General features: G+C 38.2%; 2 protein-coding genes across 2 annotated transcripts; one reads left to right on the top strand and one right to left on the bottom strand.

The window, feature by feature from the left end:
* Positions 1 to 1,074: 1,074 nt before the first annotated feature.
* Positions 1,075 to 7,708, top strand: LOC141797050 (ankyrin repeat and SOCS box protein 13-like). Its single transcript, XM_074678441.1, has 6 exons — positions 1,075 to 1,280; positions 3,156 to 3,355; positions 3,435 to 3,585; positions 4,602 to 4,736; positions 5,847 to 6,038; positions 6,128 to 7,708. The coding sequence occupies exons 1-6, from the start codon at positions 1,238 to 1,240 to the stop codon at positions 6,274 to 6,276; spliced, it is 870 nt and encodes a 289-aa protein (XP_074534542.1). The 5' UTR covers positions 1,075 to 1,237; the 3' UTR covers positions 6,277 to 7,708.
* Positions 7,709 to 10,207: 2,499 nt separating this feature from the next.
* LOC141796420 (neuroepithelial cell-transforming gene 1 protein-like) lies at positions 10,208 to 15,334 on the bottom strand. Its single transcript, XM_074677521.1, has 12 exons — positions 14,980 to 15,334; positions 13,380 to 13,446; positions 13,137 to 13,196; positions 12,781 to 12,888; positions 12,520 to 12,687; positions 12,363 to 12,425; positions 12,168 to 12,264; positions 11,999 to 12,075; positions 11,647 to 11,904; positions 11,390 to 11,560; positions 11,118 to 11,304; positions 10,208 to 10,956 (listed from the first exon to the last, which is right to left on the bottom strand). Exons 1-12 carry the CDS (start codon positions 15,123 to 15,125, stop codon positions 10,625 to 10,627), a joined length of 1,734 nt encoding a protein of 577 aa, XP_074533622.1. The 5' UTR covers positions 15,126 to 15,334; the 3' UTR covers positions 10,208 to 10,624.
* Between the last annotated feature and the right edge of the window lie 6,211 nt (positions 15,335 to 21,545).

The following is a 21,545-nucleotide window of genomic DNA, read 5'->3' as shown; positions in this document are numbered from 1 at the left end:
AAGATGCTAATATGCTGCGATTCTGCTTCAGTGTTAACTAGCTTAAGGTCCTTTCATTCTGGAAGCAGGCAGGGCTTGTTATATGAAATTTTGATGTGCATTACTCGGTGTATGAATCAGGGAAGTATTGTAAGATTTCTGTGGGTCCCTGCTCATGTAGGAGTGGGGGGCAATGAAGAGGCAGATGCCTTAGCTAAGAGGGCTCTAAAGAAGGAGAAGGTTGAAATGCATATTCGATTAAGCAAAGCAGAGGCAAAAGGGATAATTTGGGAGAAAGCAAATCAGCTGTGGCAGACTAGATGGGATAAAGAGGAAAAGGGTCGGCACTTCTACCAAATACAATGTAGCATTAAAGGACAGGAAGTCAGGAGTAGCAGCAGGAGGGATGAAGTAGTGTGGATGAGGCTTAGGTTGGGACATTGTGCACTGAATAAAACACTGAAGATGATAGGGAGGCACCAAACAGGGCTATGTGAAGGGTGTGGGGAGGAGGAAGAGTCAGTTGAACATGTGTTACGGTGGTGTAGGGCGTATGAAGAATATAGGAGAGAATTGAGGAGCAAAATGAGGAGTGTGGGGATTCTGGGATTTGAAATGAAGGATATACTTAGTGAGGGTGGTGGAGATACTTTAAAGATGGTGGTGGAGTTTCTCAAGAGCATAAGGATTTATGATAGATTATAAGGATTTTTTTTATTTTTTTTATTTTTATTTTTATTTTTTTTTTTTTAATTATTATTTTTATTTATTTTTATTTTTTTTTTTTTATTTTTTTTTTTGGTGACTATTATGTATTTGATCATATTATTATCAAATTAAATAGATTTATTTGTTTATTTATTTATTTTAATTATTATTATTATTATTTCATTATTTTATTTATTTGTTTGTTTATTAAATTCTAGTATTTTGGTTATTTAGTGGTTAATTTCCATTTATTTACGTAGGACAAGAGAGAAGTAGGTAGGGTCATTGGAGCCTGGCCCACTCCGGGGCCAGAAGGTGGCGGTAATGCCCGTTTTTAAGGTGGCCAACCGCCGTTAAACACCACAAAGAAGAAGAAGAAGAAGTGTTTACTGACCTGAATTTCAGCTGCCTTCAATGCTCTATGCTCCCTGCTGCTCAATTCGTTTCTCACAGAGATGCAGACCCTCCTGTCTGGTGTACTTTACTCCAAAATGAATAACGTGTTCGGCTGAAACTCCGTGGTTCGCTCCGGAGGAAACGGTAACATGTAATGGAGATCACTCGTACCAGGCCGTCCTTGTACGGAGAGATCGGTAAGAAGCTTACAGTTAGTGGACATCAGTAGCCTAAGATATTTTTTAATGTATTGATCTTGCTGGACAAGTGATGGCTCAGGTCGCTTCAACGACGAGGTTTCATTTGTGTTTATTTCCTGTTGAAATACAGCCTCAAACGTAGCATTACTGCTAGCTATCATGGTTACTGAACGGGGCTGAAGGTAGAGACAGAGCATGATTTCTAGCTTTAAGCTCGTTAGTGAGGCCAGAAAGCACCGAAGTGCGAGTTGTGCAACAGCATCGGTCCTAAAAACGTGTTAAAAACGAAACTGGACGAACCTCTGTGTCAAACGCAGTCGACGTGAGGCCGTTTGCATGTGGTGATGGCTTGTGTTTCTGTTATGAATGCCTGTAACGGTGCAAGGGAATTTAATAGATTCTGCTCTTTGAACCTGACCACGCGTTTACATTTGCTCCTAATACTTCCCTCCTGTATATGGTTACTTTTCCTATACACCTCAGATTAGGTATCCTCATGTGCAGCTAATTGTATGTTGCTGTTTTTTCCATTTTTGTTATTTCATAGTTGTTATTTTCATATTGCTGCATTTTGCACCAGATAAGACCCTAATTTCACTTTACTTGTATAGTGACAATAAAGGAATCTGAATCTGAATCAAAATGGTGATATGCAACCAGTCTCAAATGTTGAGCCTCTAAATGCAATGCTTTCATCCCAGTATCAGTACTCAATTATTTTGCATTTTTGTTTGCTATTTGTCTATACTTGATTAAATAAATACACAAGTACAAAAGCAATAAAATCCCAAAGGAAAATGTGACCATCCAACTATAATAACTAGGGATGCACGATATTATCGGCACAATATCGATATGGGCTGATAAAAGCTTAAAAACACTTTTATTGGTATTGGCAGATATGAAAATTTCTGCTGATAGGCACAGTCGATAAGGTGCTATTCAGTTAGGATTATTATTATTTTCCATCTGAAAAATAAGCTCCTTAAATAAAATGTAGCACTTCAATTATTTGCACTGCAGAGCTCTGTGACTGTCACAAGGTTGTTACAGTAGCTCTAAAATAATCAAATGCAACTTGGTTATGTTTAAAAATGCATTGTACATTTAAAGTTCATGTGATCTAAAGAAATTATTTTTCTGTATTTCAATACTGAAGTCTTGAGTTTGAAAAAATAATACATTTCTTATTTATGGTTAAATCAAATGTTTTTTTTATCTTGTTTTATGTGTGTTTCTTAAACAAATAAGACCGTCACAATAAGAGTAACATATAAATTCCAGTACATGATAGACTTAGCTTTCTTAACAGTGAAAAAACAAAAAACTTGTGATTATCGGTATCGGCCAAAAGGGGTTTAGATATATCGGCATATCATGGTTTAAAGGAAATCAGGTGAAGTTTTTACCTACTTTTTCAACCTCCTCAACTTAAGCCACTCTCAAGTGATGGTAACAAAACTTGATCTCAACTATATTTTTTATTGTACCCTTACTACAGTCAAACATGCAGCCCAAAGTGTGTTACATATAGAAAACGACAGAAAAAAGGTAAACTACTCAAAGACTAAAACAAGAGAGAAGATCATGGTTTGTGACATACTTACAAATTGAATAAACAATATACAGAAATCACTACATTTAACAGACTACCCCATGCTCACATCTTCACAATTTTGGTAGAAAATATTCTATCTAAACAATTTCTTGAACAAAACTAAATTTAAGCTTCGCTTGAGCTCAGCGTCTAATTTGTCAAAACAAATTAGACGCTTCTTACAAGAAGTAAGAACTGTTACCTTGAACTCAGTGAACTTGAGGTGGGTTTCCCCCTGGTTAGGCTCATGATGTTTTGATTTCATTTAACTGTAGCTCATGGTCTTGGATTCTGGACTGACCGGTCAGCCGTGCATGAAGCTGCAGCACAGGGACGGGCTCTCCAGCTGCAACAGCTAATCGAGGGAGGTGCTGCAGTTAACATAGTGGCAGTCGATTCCATCACCCCTTTGCATGAGGCGTGTATACAAGGACAGACTCAGTGTGTCAGATTGCTGCTGGATGCTGGTGCACAGGTAAGATAGTGTCAAAAATAAACAGTTGATTTGAAATTGGTGTTGCATTATTGACTAAAAGGCTTATTTTCATCCCCAGGTGGATGCTCGTAACATTGATGGCAGCACTCCTCTGTGTGATGCCTGTGCAGCAGGAAGCCTAGAGTGTGTGAAGCTTCTGTTGGAGTATGGTGCAACAGTCAATCCTCCTTTGTTTACCTTCTCACCGCTTCATGAGGCTTGCATGGGAGGTGTGTCTTGTTTTAGTTCATACAATGCCTTGCAAGAATGTGTTTAAAGCCATGTATCTAGCCTGCTTACATGCTTTACTGTTGTTGATTTAACATACGAATAAATTCAAACATTAGCTGATAGGATCACAATGTGGTTATTAAATCCCTTGGCTGCTGAGTTCTCGACTATTACTGGAAACCAGAAACACTTGCACCATTTAGTGTGTGGGGGGGACTATCTTAGCTTTGCTTGCCTAGGCAGTTGAAAACACTAAGATGATTGCTGTATTGATCTGAAATTCTGTCCCAAGAGGAAGCTCCCAAGTGAAAGTGCAGTCAGACACTACTGAACCTGAAAAACAGCTCTTGTGTTTTATGTAAATGTTACTTCCTGCTTCTGGTAATTTGTTTCCCATCCATTCTTGGAAAGTCTAGCTTTTTTTTAGGTTAAATCCCTAGATATATTGTACCGTACGTCATCTGTGTGAATCATTACATCCTCCCTCCTGATCAGTCTTTAACTTTGAGGGGCACAGAGCTAGTAAAGCTGAACAGAGCCTCTAGATGTTTCCTGCCTCAAACCTTGTTCAGTTACCTGAAAAACTGGTCCTATAAGTTCTGTTGTCTGGAGTTTAATCACTTGAGGAAAAGTTTGTCATGTCAGCTCTAAATCACTTGAAAGACATTTGGTAGCTCTTTCTTTGCAAGAGCTACTGATATCACATTGGTGTACAACTCCTCCCACATTCCCTTAAACAATATATCCTTACTGCCCCGTCTATCCTGTTAACCCAGAAAAGTTTGTCATGTCAGCTCCAAATCACTTGAAAGACATTTGGTAGCTCTTTCTTTGCAAGAGCTACTGATATCACATTGGTGTACAACTCCTCCCACATTCCCTTAAACAATATATCCTTACTGCCCCGTCTATCCTGTTAACCCAGAAATATGTCTGAACACAAAAGCCAGACACAGTTGTACATCAGTTTAATCTTAAAATGATCTCAAAACTTTGCCGCTCTTTCTCACAACAGGTAATTCCGACTGTGTTCAGCTCATGATTGATCAAGGAGCTTTCATGGAGGCCCATGATTGCCACTACGGTACCCCACTTCATGTAGCCTGTGCAAGGAAACACTTCGACTGCGCCAAAGTCCTCCTTAATGCAGGTGATTGTGGATTTGTCTTCTGTTTGCCACTACTGATGGGGGTATCATGCTCAGTTTCAGGGTTCCTATTGTCCCTCTGATCTCTTTGGTAGATTTATTCAGCAAAAAGAAACGTTTATCTCACTTTGAGGCATTGAAAGGTTTCATATCACCTACTGTGATTTACCAACTGTTGATTTCAGGATTTTAGCAATTTTCATGTTGATGTCTCGGAATTTATGAATACATTTTTACATGAGCCATTCAGAGCAGCTCAGTCTTATCCTGGGACTGCAACAAACTTAAATGTTGAAATGTAAAAATTGGCCAATATCTGTCATTGACATCCAACATTTAACTTAATGCCAAAAGTTTAATTAACACAATACTACTGTGTCAAAATGTATAAGAGTAATCAACCTGTTGGATGCCATAGATCAGTTTGGACTAATTTATCAGAAGTGCCAGCTTTTTCTCTATTTTATAGATCCACAATTTAGGATTATTTTCTGTTACTGACTAATAAACGAGACCCTTTTTCAGTGACTATGTAAGACTTGAAGTATGTTTTCTCTAACTGTATTCAGAAGAACAGCAACATTTAGACATTCAATGATCAAGTAACTAACTTTTTATTGTCACAAGCTCAAATGTCCTCTCTAATTAGAAACAATTATTAGCATGTAGAAAGGGGCAAAAACAAAAGAGTTTAGATAATTTTGATTTAAAGGTGCAAGAAAGTAAATGAGCTAAGTAACATACAGGAAAAAGTCCCCACTCACTGATTCAATGCATTTCCAGAAAATAGTTGAATACTGAAACTATCAAGTAAATCATTAATAGGAAAGTAAATGACATGACATGACATTGACTTATCTCTTTGCTTTAGTGTAGTCAGTGAAAAGACAGGTTTTGTGTTGTCATATAAATAAGTTGGTGTTGAAAGGAAAAATACACATTCACACACACCAGGAGCTGTATTACGCTGTCTAACATGAATGATTCTGCAATGTCTGCCACACATTTGATCCACTTGTCCCTAGAGGATGATTCATATCGTTTTTGATTTCAGTAACTGCTGTTTCTTTGTTGTTCTTTCTGCTAATGACTGTTTTGCCTTTGATTGCTAAGGTGCAAATGTAAATGCTGCCAAGCTGCACGAGACAGCACTTCACCATGCAGCCAAAACCCAGAATGTGGACCTGATTGAGTTGCTTGTGGAGTTTGGAGGGAATGTGTACGCCAGGGATAACCTGAACAAAAAACCAATCCACTACACCAGCCTGGGATCTCCAACTTATCTCTGCTTGGAGTTCTATGAGAGTAAGTGTGATACATCCAATGATTGACCTGTCCTTGGATCAGACAGATAATGACACTGATTGACTTTTGTCTTAATTTCTCCTGCTTAGATACCCCCCTCAGTCTGCAGCAGATCAGCAGAGTGTGTCTCAGAGAATCTCTTGGAATAAGAGCACGTGGAGTTGTCTCCAAACTGGACTTGCCCAATCGAATCATAAGTTTTCTCTCTTACATACCACCTCCTGTTTATGACGTCTGACGGAAGTAAAGTTGCAGTTCTGGGCAGGTTAAAACTGGAAAAAGTGTCTGCTGACTCTCAGCTGGTTCTCTTTCTGGAAAGTTACATGACGGGATGTTTGCTTTAGTAGAGATGGAGCACTGATGGTTACATCCAAACCAGTTGGGCAAACAACACAACAGAAAATGTCTTAAGCCAAGTAATTGCATAATTAACCAATGCACATTACCACAGAGCTTCACGTACGTGCTGATACAAAGCTGGCATTGTAGATTACCAGACAATTCAAGAACAGCAAGATGTTGTCTGGGCTGTCTCTTGGCTATGGGCCGTTCAGTACATTCATACTAACATTCGTTAACAGGAAGATTCCTCACAAGCCCTGTCCAGTATTTCCTATTACCTTCTGCCCAATGTCTTTTCATCACATATCTCATACTGAAATGCTGCTGTTTCATAACTAGTGCATCGGTTGTCGTATTTTCTGAGCTTGATGCCTAAAAAAAGGTGAGGCTCATAACTACACAGAGGCAAGTCAAAGCTTGTTTCAGGACAGACTGATTGATTACAACAGCAAAAATTAAACCCTTGTAACATTGTACCAGGAACTCAGATTACACTCAGAAAAGGAATGAAAGATCATTCAAGTTTGAGTTGATAAAGTTGGATATAAAAACATGTATTTTAGGCATGATCTATCCTGCCAAAGTACACCTACATAAACAAGATAATGTCATCAAAGGGAACAGGAGAAGAAACCTTTATTCAACAGTTTTTACTCTTTTTAGTGTCCATGCTGTGAAATCTGCTATCTCAACTTTTGAGTTGCCATTTTTATCTATAAAATTCTGCTTGACTGTAATCCTTACATGCTATCTTACCCTTCTGGTTCGATGTTAATTAACCTATCTCTAAAAACAAGCTACTGTAGTGTTGGGTTAAAATTAAATCTGAGCAACATCAGTTTGCAGTTATAATCCAATGGGAAATTTAAAGACAATGTAATGTAGGAAACCTACCTCTTTTGCATGGCAGAGAAGTAAATGGAGTCAAACAACCTATCATAACCGCCAGCACCGCCCAGGTTGCTCACCTCAACCTGGGCAGGGGTCGGATCTACCGGACGCCGAGAGCCCCCAGCAGTACATTTTTCAAAGGCTTTTGCAACAACAGACATCCTTTTTTGAGTAACCCAAGAGTTTTCAGTCAGTATTAAGAAGCAAAAATACTGCTTAATCAAGTTTACATGAAGCTGTCTGTCTTGGTCACATGAACAAGTATGTACGATTGTATAATGTGTGTAACATTTTGCAAACCCAAAGGGACCCTGAAGTAGTCTGATTACCAGGATTTTATTGTATGCTTTTGTTTATATTCTGTAACTATTTATATTGAATGTAAATGTGTAAATAATACAGATGGTTCTACCTCTATTAAATTAGTGTAAATAAGAGACCACCCTGTACTGTACTGTTGAATGAAAAGTTGAGTGTTCTGTCTGCTATTGTAAGGGACTTTGAAGCAATTCTCAACATTTTTCAGCTACAGTCTAAAATAAAAATGAGGAACACCCAGGCACAGATAAGAAAAAGTAATCTTTCTTTCTGTATAGCAAAAAACATGTCTTAGCACAAGCCCCTGATGCAAATCCCAGCAGTTACTAGAAAGAAGACAAACATACAACTCAAGAACTTTTCTACTCAGGGAACTTTAAAGTTATAAAAAAATATAGCATTAAGGTCAGCATAGGATAGATGGTACTGGTACAAGTGTTGAGAATTTCTGATATGTTGCTTTTTGTAGCATTACCCCCATAAAATGATGTTATTTTATTTCAGAGACCATTTCAACTATCTTTAATAAACCAGCTTGGCATGCAAGGGAAGGTAAGGAGTAGTAACAGGTTTCTACAGCCTATGAAGGAAAGCTAACATTGGCAGAGAACAGGTTTTAAGGACGATATGTACAGCTATTCAAGAAAATTATGGTTAAAATATCATTCTGAACTCATGGTGGATATCATAATTATCAGTTAAAAAACGAATTTAAAGTATGTATTGCACAAGTTAGAAGTTAAAAAAAGGAGAAGTTATGACTTTTATCGGCCGTTTGCTAGAAAATGTTTGCTAATAGCTAATGCTAGCTGGAGAACATTTCAGTACTTGAATAACAAACCGCCAAGGAATCCCATGAAATGAGGTTAAGTTGTATGGCAAACTGGATGATTTAACTTATTTTGAGAAAGTAAATAATTTTGATGTATAGCTTAAATCTAATATGATGATATCTGCCTCTGAGCTGCCTTATTAAACCAACAGTGGGCACTAATCTACCCACGAACTAGAACAAGTTGTGTTTACAGTACATTAGTATGAGGCAACCATGTTATGCTAGTTCACTTAAAGACACCAAGTGAGGTAATAATCAAGATACATCATATCTTTAACTGCATGCAGTTTTCAAATCCTTTAATATGGTTTAATGACAAAAATATTTTTGTGCGTGATGAAGGCAAGTTAGCTGATTTCTGAGCAGTTGCCCAACTTGAAAAAAAGAATTATGATCTGCCCAAAGAACACTTGAATTCCCTTCCTTTTCTTTCTCTTATTATTGACATTTCTTTATGCTTCAATCAGACTTGCAAGGTGTTTTGGTAAAAAAAAATAATCTTAAACTGAAGAAAAAAGAGAAATGGGAACAGGCAGGTTTTGTCTGGCAGTTTAACATAAACTCTTGCTTTGTTGGCTTCACTAGAAAGAGGACATGGTCACCAGACACTGGCAGCTGTGAAAACACATTCAACTGCTTCCTACTTCAGCTGATATTTTTAGAGTTTCACTGAGGTTGTAGAGAAACTGCAACTGCTAGTGTTATTAACCCGCCAAAGCTGCTGTATAAATACAGCAGGGAGGGAAACATGGACAAAGATATAGTGTACAGTTTGACATTGATGGGTCTAAACTGCTAATGTTGGTTGGAGCTTTATGATTTGGCCTTGTTCCAGATATTTGGATCCATATTACAGTCTGATAACACAGGCGAGCTAAACAGTAATGAATCACCCTCTGGTCTTCTCTGAGCTCTTTACACAGAAACAAGTCTACTCCACTGTGTGTTCAAGAGTTCCTTCCTCTTTTCCCACTTTTGTTTTGTATTTCAAACATTACTAGCACCAAAAAGAAATCAGAAAACAATATAATCTATTAACTCGTGCAGCTGGCTCGCCTCGCCCATACACCAAATAATGATGATTATCAGAGACCTTACATGAAATTAGTAGTAGTTTAACAACAGACACTTCAGGTGTAGTTAACTTGCACGTAAATCTTGCTGAGCAGGACGATGTAACAAACAATAGTAATGCAAATCACTGGGTACACTCTTCACTGGTATTCACTCTCTCTGGCCAAAGGTCATCAGTATACCATGGTAACTTGGAGGAAAAGAGGGAGACTACTTGTAGTGATTTTTACAAATGGTTTGTTAATGCTTCAAGGAAGCAACTCATGAAAATAAAACATAAACAAAATCTAGATGTTTTTAAGTGTCTGCTGCCTTTGCAAGGGTGCCAAAAATATTGAACTTAATTAAAGGGTATCTTTTATACACTGACAAAAAATGAAAGAATTTAGAGCTTTCAAAGCTTCAGTTTTCCTCTCGGATGTTTGAGCAGGCTACTGAGCAGATTTGTCATCAGTAAAAGGAAATGAGTGATGGTTCAAAGTACAAACAGAGCGGACGTTGATGTTGCGTAACCAGTAATATAACAGTCAGTAAAACTTGCGACTCTTCAGAAATGTACAAACTTGGGTGTTTTATTTTCTTTTCAAATGAACAACATTTCATTGAATACATATTAGTTTGCTCCTTTTTTATATAACATGAGAGTAAGGCTCTCACCTTATAGTATCCATGGTCAGAGTTTAAACTTGTTTTCTGTTTGATACATTTCTTTGATTCTTGATCTCTAATCTTGGCTTACATAGCAACACCTCACTCAAATTGACTATAAAATAAAGATGTACTGACATAAAAAAAGATAAGAGTTTAAAAGTGTGAACACTGAAATAACAAAAGTTCCTTTGAACTTACACTCATAAAACTCTAATTCAACTCACATTTCTCTGGTGTAAACTTAAATTTCAGCACACTGACATCATCTTTTGTAAACTAATTACTCTTTTTAAAAGACTAAAATCGGATGGACATTTGGACGGAAAATGATTGGAAATGCTTTCAGTGCAGCTACAAGGACAAAAAACAAAAACACAGATAGTGGTTGTTTGGAAGAGAATCCACCAGCAGACACGTGGACGATCAGGTCATGTGTCTTGAAAAACCTTTTGAAATCCTCACTCAGGGTAAATGTCTACACTCCAGTTTCCTTCCTCTTCAGCGAGCCCTGAAACTTCTGATCCAATCTGGTTTTGGAGAGTGTCTGAGGCCGGAGTTTGGGGCCAGAGACAGGCGGACAGTTCTCGTCAGTTTCCTCCTCATTGAGGGGGGGTGAGATACTGGAGGCGCTGCGCTTGGCTTGGAGAGTTTCACTCTGCTGAGCTCTGGGTGGTGCCCTCTGTTGCTGGGCCATGGCAGTGCGTAAGCAGTTGAGCCACTGCTGCTTGTGGTAGACGTCGTTGACATACAGGGTGTGAGACTGGCTGTGGGATGGATCCAAAGAGCTTACACGGAAAACATTCTTGGCTGGAAAGAAAAGGAAGTAAAGAAATCTAAGATCATCCAGAGCAGTTACTTTAAGTAGGGGTAAAAATATCAGAGAAAATATTTGAAATGCAAGAAATGATTTCACTGTGACATTTTGAAATCAGTTAAAGACAAATATGATGTGAAATTTTTCAACATACCTTTCTCTCCATTGGTGAAAGCTCCTCTGAAGGACCCTCCCATCCGTATTTCTCCATCCTGTATGTCCTCCAGAGCCAAGTCTCGAACAGGTATCGGCTGTCGGTATACTTGGAAGCAGCTCCTCTCGTTGCGGGTCACTGGACGGGTCAGAACCAGGAGCTCAGAGAACAGAAACACATGCAGCCTCTGTGAAGGAACACAGTGTTTGGTTAAACAAGACCCAAACCTGCCATTTGAAGGCAAAATTAAGTAGAATTTCACTCATTCTTACCGATCCACTCTTGTTCCTGAGCTCTCCATGGCACAGCAATATCTTACAGTTTTCTATGAGAGGGTCCCGCTGCTTTTCATCCAGATACTCCAGTTTGTCGATGTAATACTGGCACTCAGACTCTCCTTTTCTTATGTTGATATCTGACAAAATATCCTGGATTATAACAATCTGGAAAATTGCAAAAAGCTCTGTCAGTTGGCCATTTGGAAAAAAACAAACAGGCAGTGATTGCAAATGTTGAGTGGATAACGTACAGCTTTCTCCAGACTGGCAACATCTGGGTGATCAGGTGGTGTGTGTCTGAGGATCTCCCGCAGCAGCAGAGGGTATTTCACCAGCCGTGACCGAGGGATGTCCAGGAAGCTCCAGAGGTCGAGCTTCCTGCTGAAGGGCGATTCTAGACAGCGCTGCAGGAAATCCTGCACCCGCTTGTCTTGCTTTTTCTGGTCCAACAGGGCTTTTGCTGCAAGCTGGTTACTGCAGTAGTTTTTGTAAGCATTCAGACCAGGCAGCTGAGGAGAAACAGTAAGAATCTAAAATCTTTACTCATTCTTTCATTGATGTGTACAGAAGGATACAAGGCAAAAACAACAATTTCATACATACCCAATGTATGACTATCTGTCCAATCTGAGCTACAGTCCCATCAGGACCAGTCCCTTCCGTCAGTTTCATCATCAAGTCTGAAAGTAAACCAGAGAGAAGCAACATGGTCAGACTTTTGTTAGGAATTAATTCAAAATTCAGAGTTCAAAAATATTCAAGAGTAACTGACCTTCATGTAGAGGAATGTATGCATCAAGGTCCCCGAATATGTGAGCTAGTTCCTCCTCTGTCATGATGGAGAGTTTTAGCATTGGATCATGGTACGCCTAAACATTCAAAAGAAAGCAGTGAGTACAAAAAAGGGCTTATCCAGGGTTCACATGTTTTTTTCTTGAAATGATCCTTCTTTAATTTACTGTTGTACCTTTCGAGCAAGTTGGAGATCTTCAATGAGGTCCTGCTCTCCTCTAAAGAGCTCATAAATGGCCTGAGGAAAAATAAAAAATAACTTTATTTCTAATGCTCTCAGAGTAAAATGATGCTCTGCAGTTTGATAAAAGTGAGACATCGAAGAGTCAAACCTCTTGTCTCTTGATCTCTTTAGTGGAGAACGTGCTCTTCTGATGGACGTCCAGTGTCTCTGACCACAGTGTGCTGTTCCTGCGTTTAGTGGGAGTGGGGCCTGCTGTCTTGCTGCTAGCTTTGAGGGACATCCCTGGTGACTTGGAGTCACTGCGAAGTGACATTGACTACGGAAAGCAGACATTTTTAAATTATTTGATTTACTGATAAAAAAATCACATGTTGTATCTGTAAGCAAAGGAAATGTGTATGGTATGCACCTGGATGCTTTGACCAAAGCGCCGCACTGCTCCATTCTTGGATGGAGATATTAAGTTAACCAGTGATGAAACTTTGGCCAGAGGTCGCACACGCTTAGTACTGGGTTCCTGGGAGTTAAAGAAACAGTATTTAGTGCATCTCCATTTTTAAAAGCTGCAGACCAGCAATATCACAGTTACTGAGTTCTGTAACACAAGACTCTTGACTGTGAGAACAAGAACAAATCTATTTTTTGTTTTCATCAACAACATTAATTTCTGTCTTTAGTGAGAATCTCCTGAGGATCAAAGCTTATCAAAAGGACATTTTAAGGGTCAGCATCAACCACCAGACATGGCATATCTCTGATTCTCACCTTGAGGTCAAAACTGGACAGACTGACTGTGTCATCATCTTTATCTTTGCGCTTCCTCTTCTGCAGAGACACAAGAGTAAATAGCGGTTAACTGAAGTAAGACACATTTTCTGCAATATATTTCACATACCTGTAGTGATCAAAGCACAGAATCCACAAAATGTTGTGTCAATGGCAAAGGTTGCTTGTGTAGCTAATTCAGGTCATGCATTCAAATATGATGGTGTTTTAAGGTGGACTCACGAGACTGAAGTCCCACGGCGTCCCAGGTGTGAGGAAGGTGAAGGAGCTGCCTCTCTGCAGTGGAGGTCTGCAGGAAATGAAACAAACAGGAATGCCAAGCACGATGACTGCAAGTTAATATGAGTTTTATTGAACAGTATTTCTAGGCCATCTATGCCTTAAGAGGTCTAAACATGAATTCCCCCACTGGTGGCTTTACCTAACACCATCAACATCAAGTCAGTATTTGGAAGAGACAAAACTAAAGCTGTATTCTAACAGCTCCCTTTGTAGTCAATGACTGTCAATAGGAGATAAGATAGAGATTTATCATTTTCATAGAGAATGTGTTAATTACTTTATTAGCTCATCATCAAAATAGTTGTTTTTGTTATTTTTGATGCTATGTTTCAGGGGCTCAGCTTATATACATAATGGCAGAAGTTCTCAATATTTAACACCATACATGGACTCGCACTGCTCTCTGCTTCTGCTATAAAAGTCAGTTATGATGACAATCTGAGCAACCTCAGACAGAAACAATGTCGCCTTCTTAGGGAAAGATGCCATCAGGCTGCTGTTGAGGCCAAGGTCAGCTGAACACACTGCTACATGGCCTCTTTCTTTTTCCTTGCCTTCAAGCTATGTAGAAAATAACAGAATTGTGAGTGGAAAGTAAAAGTGACAGAGGTAAAAGCAGCAAGTCTAACATGCATGCAGAAAGAGTAGAAGTGCATGGCTATCTTAAGTTAGTACAATACATAGAGGGAAGCAGTCAAAGCCAATACAAACATTGGGTATGTCTTAACCCAGTCTGCAGATATTACAGCAGTTTGCTTTTTTTCGAGCCCAGGAAAGTAAACAGAGTCACAATACAAGTTTAGATACGCAGACCCACCTTTTCAGTGACTTTTAAAAAACAACAATGAATAAGACTCTGTCACAATTTGAGAGACTTAAAGGGATGTTCAGGTCAACAAATCATTGTACATGACAGATAATTAAATAGACGATGAAAGACATATAAACAACAGAAAATAATCTAACACTTTTCAGCAAATTATGTCTATCAAATATATACAATGTTTTTTTTTTCGTTTTAGACTTTTTAAAAAATAATTTTATGGTTTTAGACTGCTTATCATACAATCAAAATGATATGAAAACATGTTTTAGTCCTTTAGCTTCTGACCATTTACCCAAATTATCATTCATTAGTCGTAGCACAAATTATTTGGATATGGAAAAAACACCGTTCTTGTCCTTGCTGTTTCTTCTACTTGTAGCTACATCTGGTTTCAATTAATACCTTTAAACATTGTTTAACCTATTGAACTCCAAATAACAGGTGAGTGCTAAAATTCAGCCTAACTATATATGTCACCAGTATTTACATTAAGTTGACGACATTATATCTAAATAACAGCGTGATTCTGTACGAAAGCGTGAATTCCGTGATGCACTTGAAAGCATCATTAGCGAATAACGACAATCGCCTATGTTAGCAATGTTAGCTCATAATTTGCAAAATCCCACGCAAATTCAGGGTTTGAAGTTAGTGAAAAAGTAAAAACAGCTCGAGATATAATGAAACCAAACTCTTCAGAATTATTTTACTCACTTTTTGGAGTTGTTTCGTCGCAGTGTTTGTGGAGAAGGCTCTGCAGCGCTGATAACACTGGTAGTGGACGTCCTCGATGACATCCTGCGCAGTTTGTGCTTTTTGTTTTCCGCTGGCTTCACTCCAACTTCTTCATTTTCTTCCATTTTGTTTGAGGGTCCGTCTTGAAATATGCGTTGGGGACGTTCCGGTATAGTTTAGCGACCAAAAGACGAAGATTAACGATTGTGAACTGGTCCGATATGTACAAAGAAAGCAGAGGATCGATGACAACAGACCCACACACCACGGCGGAAGTTTGAATACGGCGGAATATTGCAAAAGGACCAATCAGGAGAGAGATACTCAGAGGTGGGAGGGGCCAAGAAGGCCTCAGAAGAAGAAGTGTAGTTCATTTAAACAATCTGCTGTCGGCCTGAAACAGCTTACAGCTCGCTTAAACAAAATAGTATTTTGCACTGTGGTTTTGTGATGACATATTTTGAACATGTCTTTTTGTTTTCTTTTTCTTTTTCTTTTCTTTTCTTTTCTTTTCTTTTCTTTTCTTTTCTTTTCTTTTCTTTTCCTTCTTTTTTTGCTTAGTTTGGTTGTATTTCCTTAAAGTTTATATGAAATCAAGACCAAAGCATTGCATTTTGTATTGTGTCTTGCATCTCATAATTAAAAAAAAAAAAAAAAAAAAGCAAAAAAGTAACTTATATAAGAGGGGATGTCCCAACCTCTTTTGGCCAAAAGTATTCCAACAATAATGCTATACTTGTATGCAGCAGCAGTCAAACTATTAATAAAGTAAAACATTTATTGTGAAGCAGAAACAGCACAATATAGTTAATAAAATAATATGACACATATCCCATCCTTGGTTGCCCTGAGTGTTTACAAATAATAAGGTGTAGTTGATTTCTCTGAAATTTTTAATTTTTCATCAGACTGAGATTATCTTATGCTGTCAGCCTTCTGTTTATCTCAACATTACCTCAGGGTCAGATATCCCGAGCTTGTTAAAGAGTCCCCCAAAGGACGACACTTTCATAAGTCACTCACACATCACTATGGGCTTCCTGGATCCTATAGCTCTGTCCTTCATGAGTACATCATTGCCTTAGTGGAGCCATCTATGCTACTTTAATCAATATGCTTGACCGTCATATAAAATATGTAGTATGGCATCAATGCAGAGGTGCTTTTATAGATCTAGACTTGGGAGAGTCTTTTAGAATGAATCCTTGTCGACTTTGCTGTCATAAATGCAGGAATATTGTTAACATTACATCTGGCCTCTTTTTTATGAATCAGATGTACTTTGTGTGGTAAAAATGGATGTGGACATGTACAGTTTTATAACAGCTGCCTGTTATGCTGTGACAAATACAGGTTTTATAACAGCTTCTCAACAGACTGTGATTTCTCTCAAGGTGAATTACACAAGTTTTATTCAATTCATTGTATGAAGGCACCTTTAAACGTTTCTGATGTAATACATTTTCAAGAACATTGCTGGTTAAGGACAGGCTGAACTCATGAACTGGATCCTGTCATTTCAAGTGATATGAGGAGAAAATAAAAAAAACCTTCAGCACTCTAATTATGTACACTTACCAAAGTGTGAATAACTGTCACAAAGGAGACCAGGGCTTGTAAATCAACAGCAGTTGTAGAGATGTGCAACCTTTGATTCCTTTTATTTGTTATTTTATAAGTGAAAAATAAAAAACAGCAACAGTTTGTGTTACCCACAAGTTAAAATCAACTTCAGTAGTTTGATTTGAAATAAATAAAACTGAATTCATTGATACTTGTTTTAATATTTTATTAGATATTATCGCTTGGAATCTGTAATGACAAAATAAATGATGTGATTATAAAGTTTGGTTTACAGACATTAGTCAGATGAAGTCTTCGACCTGAATCCCAGCAGGAACTGATCCAAGGAGGATAATTTTGTTTCATTAAAAGAAGTAAAGCTATGTCCACAACATGAGGAAAGTTTTATATTAAACTTGAATGAAATTCAGCACTTTTGTAAACTTTTCCAGGTTCAGCCTTGTCTGGTGTAATTAGTTTTCACCATCCTTTGATAAAAAATAGCTTAAATCAAGAAGGTTACTTAAGTTGCAAAATCAAAATGCATGAAAAACAAAGTGGTTCAGACTCAGGATTTATGTTTAACACTTGTTTAAGTTCTTTAGAGAGAGGGAAAATGATTTAACGAGAAACAGGACGACAGCTGTGACGTGTTAGTGAATGAGGCGGGCGAGTAGGATAATTTATACAAATGTGACCTACTTTTTGGCAAGAACATCTCATATTACAGGTTATTCATGTACAGTGTCAATGCATGCTGAGAGTCCACCCCCCAGAACACTGATTTCATATGGTGCTAGAGACCAAGTCCAAACATCTATGTCACCAAAGGAAATCAGAATCTGAGTGCGGTCATGATTCACAAGACTTGAGCCTGAAAAAATGCTGAAAGATTATTTATACTTTTCATCAAGGTCTGGATTGTCTTTTTGAGTGCAGATCTTGGTCAAAAGCTTTCCTTGGAGATGAAGCAAAGTGCAGAAGTATAGACCCCAGGCTGAAGCTTTATGTTTGTCTCTGACAGCAGTCTGTTCTACAAACCAACAGCAGAGGGGGTGGTTACATTAACGGTGAGAGCCAAACCAGTGATCCAGAGAACTTTTTGGAACTGTCAACTTCAGCACAGCATGGTGAAAGGCCTGCGGTTGTCTCCTGGTTATCCACTCTTCAGGGTCAGCAGCGTAAATCAAGAGTCTTTAGCTAGAAATCAATCAAGTCTTTACAAACAAACAAACAAACAAAACAGCAACTTTAGATCACCTTCTGCCTTAACATATACATACTATGGTTCTGGATAACAGACTTTTCAAAAACAGTTAGACTTAAAAAAAAAAAAAAAAGCCTATCCAGTGTAATTATAGCTGGTTCAACATTTATGACTTCATGTTTAATATGACAATTTTTTTTTTATCCTATACATTTCTGGGGGGGGGGGGGGGGGGGAATAAATTTTGGCTATTTATTAAGGCTAAAAGTACTTGAAGGTGGGATTTTCAACTTTTGGGTTGGGCAAAGTTTGCTATTACTGTCAGCAGCACATTAGCCTTACAGCCAGAAACAAATATATATTTAAAATATAAAGATTTTTGTTTGAAGAAAACAAAAACAAAGTTTACTTTTTAACCTTTCAAAGTTCTGGTTGTAACTAAATTTTGTAACATTTAAGTGCATCCAGCTAGCTTTCCCCCTATCTTGTAGAATTTTTGCTGGGCCAAGGTAGGTTGACTGATGGGATAGCAAGTTTGGCTTCAGAAAAAAGTTTTAATCCATAAATACGGTTCATTGAAACCCCAGTTGTCACATTCATCTTTGGTACAGATGAAACGAACAGTTGTTGAGTGCTTATTAGTGGTTTTTCAGAAGTGCTGTTGCAGCCATCTTTTCAATTCCACGACTGAGGCATGCTAACTGTCAAACTGAGCTAAGCGAGGCTAGTTAGCTGTTGACATAGCTAACCCTGCTAAGTTAAAACGTAACAAAATTAACCTAAAAACATGATGAAAGATCATTCAAACCACATATTGGATAAGATAACAAGAATAAAATGCTAACCAGTGTGTATTAAAGATGGAGTTAGCGGAAACTGTTTAAGCAGAGCCTGCTAGCTGCGCCAAGCTAAACTACCAGGTTGTTAGTTGTAGCTTCTTTTGAAGTTAAAAAAAATCAAAGCTGTTGAGGCTTAATTTTAACTCAGAGCAGAAAAAAAATGTTCATCTTTTTCCTTTTGTGAAGAAAAGGAAAAATTAAACAGATTAAAAAATATGTCTGCCTCATAAAATCACCCTACTCCATGTCATGGCAGCATCAGACAACAGTTTATTTAAGGGACAAAACTATTCATGTTAGTTCATCAAGTTATACACCGGCAAAGAGGGTCATATTTTAGATTTCTGGTCATTATAGAGAATGTAGCTGTAAAATAAACAAAGCAAAAAGGCATCAGCTGCAATAGATTAACAAAATAGCAAAAATAAAATAAATAAATAAAAGGATGACATGTTGATTTGAGATAGTACAGTCACAAAGACCCAACATGCATCATGAAGACATCATGTTGTATGATAATACATTACAAGCAGGACCAAGTTTTGCTGGCAGGAGGTTTTATAATGAGACCTTTGGGGGTGTCCTAATAAACTACACTCATAAGTTTCCATCTCTCCATCTCTCCAATAGTTTTATCAAGAATCATCTGACAGAGAATCCAGAGCAAGGGTGAGTCAGTCAAGTATGGCAAGCAGAAGTTCATGAAGACACAGCTTAATGGAAGAGGAGCATATGTCAATGATTTTAACTTTTATTACCCTAAGCTCTTCCTGAAGGTTAGGTGTCTTTCCTTGTTGCTTCTTGTCAAGACTAAATGCCCCAAAGCATGCCAAAGTGAGTTCACAACTAGGGCAAGCAAAGCAATTATGCTTAATAGCGGAAGATATAACCCCATGAATACGTGCAATCATGAGCCAGTGCGGTGAAGAAGAGAAGAGTGAATCTGGTGAAAGGTTACCTATTCTCCGTGACATGAATATGAAGACTTAACCCGACTACAGCTAAACAGACGTTTCTGAAACATGGACTGATTAGTTTGATCAGTTGGAACTTCAGCAGGTGAGAGGAACATGAGACTGCCACACCTCAAGTTGACTTGATCCATTTACTCTGAGATTTTCCCTCCAAAAAGGCACATTGTTGTCTTTGAAAAGCACAAATGGGCTGGTTTACTCTGAAGAGAATCTAAAGTCTTACTTTTTCCTGTAAAATTTAGACTCTACGCCACATCATTCAAGAGATCGTTCTTCCTCCAACTTAAAGGAGTAGTTCAACATTTGTGGAAATTTTGTATTCACCCTTTTTTCTGATCAAGACTCTTTTCGAAGAGCTGAGAACAAAAAGAGTGGCTTGGTATAAATGACATACAGGTGTCATGATTGTTGTGCATCTTAATTCTCATGATGGGATAGTTCCATGGAAAAAAAAGTAAACGTATTGTAACATATTGTAACATATGTTATTGTATACTATCACATTGTTCCATTCGATCCTATCCCATTGCGCCAAGTTAGGGACTACATTTAGCTGCTTTTTAGCCTGAAGCATGAAACTTGAAACAGTGGGAGAGGCTAACCTGGCTTTACTTCACAGATTAACATAGCTGAGTTTTTTTTTCATTTGACATATGAAGCAAGCTGTTTCCCTTTGCCTATTGCCACCATGCCAAGATTAGCAATCGGCTAACTGAAAGACAGAGAGTTACAAAAGAATATGAATCTTTGACACAAAAAAGTAATAGAGAGTTTGTTAAATTTTAAAATTTGAGAGTATTAATAGATGCATATAATGTTGAATGGGTCACCGTTGCTCCTCCCATCAGAGTTTGAAAACAACAAGTTGTGAATGAGTGGATACTATTACCTTTACATGCAGTCCCAAGAATGGCCACTAGAACTTGACCCTTTTGATGACAGAAGCATTAAATCTGAGGCTTTGCTTCAAACCTACGAGTGATGCTACTGTGACTTGGTCTACTTTTGTTTCCAGTCTGAAAGCTAAGCTAACTAGCTTCAAATTAAGAGGATGAGGATTCTCCACAACTTATGTAACAGGAGTCTGGAGGACGCTGTAAAGATCAGTGTCCCTGTAAGGCGTTGGGCATTTGGCCAGTTGGAGGAAACTCATCCCAAGCTGTCTCAAACTACAGAACACAAATCTTGAGATATGACGAACTTCTTTTTTTTTTTTTTTTAACATTATGATGTCAACACTTGAGCACATCATGTGCTGAAAAAAACAACTGTCATCCTCCTAAAAGCAACCTTGTGACAGATGAGTAATGAAAAGTACTTCCTAGGCTTTTAATTTTGAAGAGGAAACTAGCCAAAACACTGAAGGACAGAGAAGTATTAATAAAAACATATATATGTGTCTCAGCATGGTGGTGGTTATGTAACGCCAGCGCTTAAGGGAAACAGAAGCTAAATTGTCAAAATATGGAAATGAATGTCACAGTATTTGAAGTTGGGGGATGATATACCATGGGGTTTAGGGACTTGCCAGTCTGCTGTTAATTAGTCTGGACCTTCTTCGACTTGCATGAGATCAGTGACTGCGCGCACAAAGAGAGGCTTCATCACACCAAGGATTTACATGACAGAATGAGGTTTGCTTGGAGGGTGTTTAGTAGCTATAGCTTCTCTCTGTATATTTTTATACCACAACCAATGTAGCACAGGATCCAGGTGTGGTCACCTGGTACTTACACATGAAAAAAAATCAGCCCAGAGAGCCAGAGAGGAAATGACAGGAGGAAAGAAACACGCGAGGAGACACATTCCCAAGATAATTTAGTCTGATGAAGGATGTTGAGCCTTGAAAATCAATCTCAGACTCACCATGTTGCTGCACATTAGATTAGTCTGCGGATTCACAGAGAGACGGAGAAAGTGTTAGTCGAAGAGAAAGCAAAAGAGCCTCATGTGATACTTTAA

Source organism: Halichoeres trimaculatus, unplaced genomic scaffold (genome assembly GCF_033239565.1).
Source record: "Halichoeres trimaculatus isolate MK-OKI-2021-1 unplaced genomic scaffold, fHalTri1.1 fHalTri1_scaffold_10, whole genome shotgun sequence".
NCBI classification, from domain to species: Eukaryota; Metazoa; Chordata; class Actinopteri; order Labriformes; family Labridae; genus Halichoeres; species Halichoeres trimaculatus.
This window is presented reverse-complemented; position numbering and strand designations above follow the sequence as displayed.

Coding starts and splice junctions, on each gene's coding strand:
- LOC141797050 (XM_074678441.1), top strand. CDS start 1,238: ATGGAGATCACTCGTACCAGGCCGTCCTTGTACGGAGAGATCG. Junction 4,737..5,846: donor CAAAGTCCTCCTTAATGCAG/GTGATTGTGGAT, acceptor TTGATTGCTAAG/GTGCAAATGTAAATGCTGCC. Junction 6,039..6,127: donor CTGCTTGGAGTTCTATGAGA/GTAAGTGTGATA, acceptor TCTCCTGCTTAG/ATACCCCCCTCAGTCTGCAG.
- LOC141796420 (XM_074677521.1), bottom strand. CDS start 15,125: ATGGAAGAAAATGAAGAAGTTGGAGTGAAGCCAGCGGAAAACAAAAAG. Junction 12,889..13,136: donor TGTCCAGTTTTGACCTCAAG/GTGAGAATCAGA, acceptor TTTAACTCCCAG/GAACCCAGTACTAAGCGTGT. Junction 12,265..12,362: donor ATCTCCAACTTGCTCGAAAG/GTACAACAGTAA, acceptor TTGAATGTTTAG/GCGTACCATGATCCAATGCT.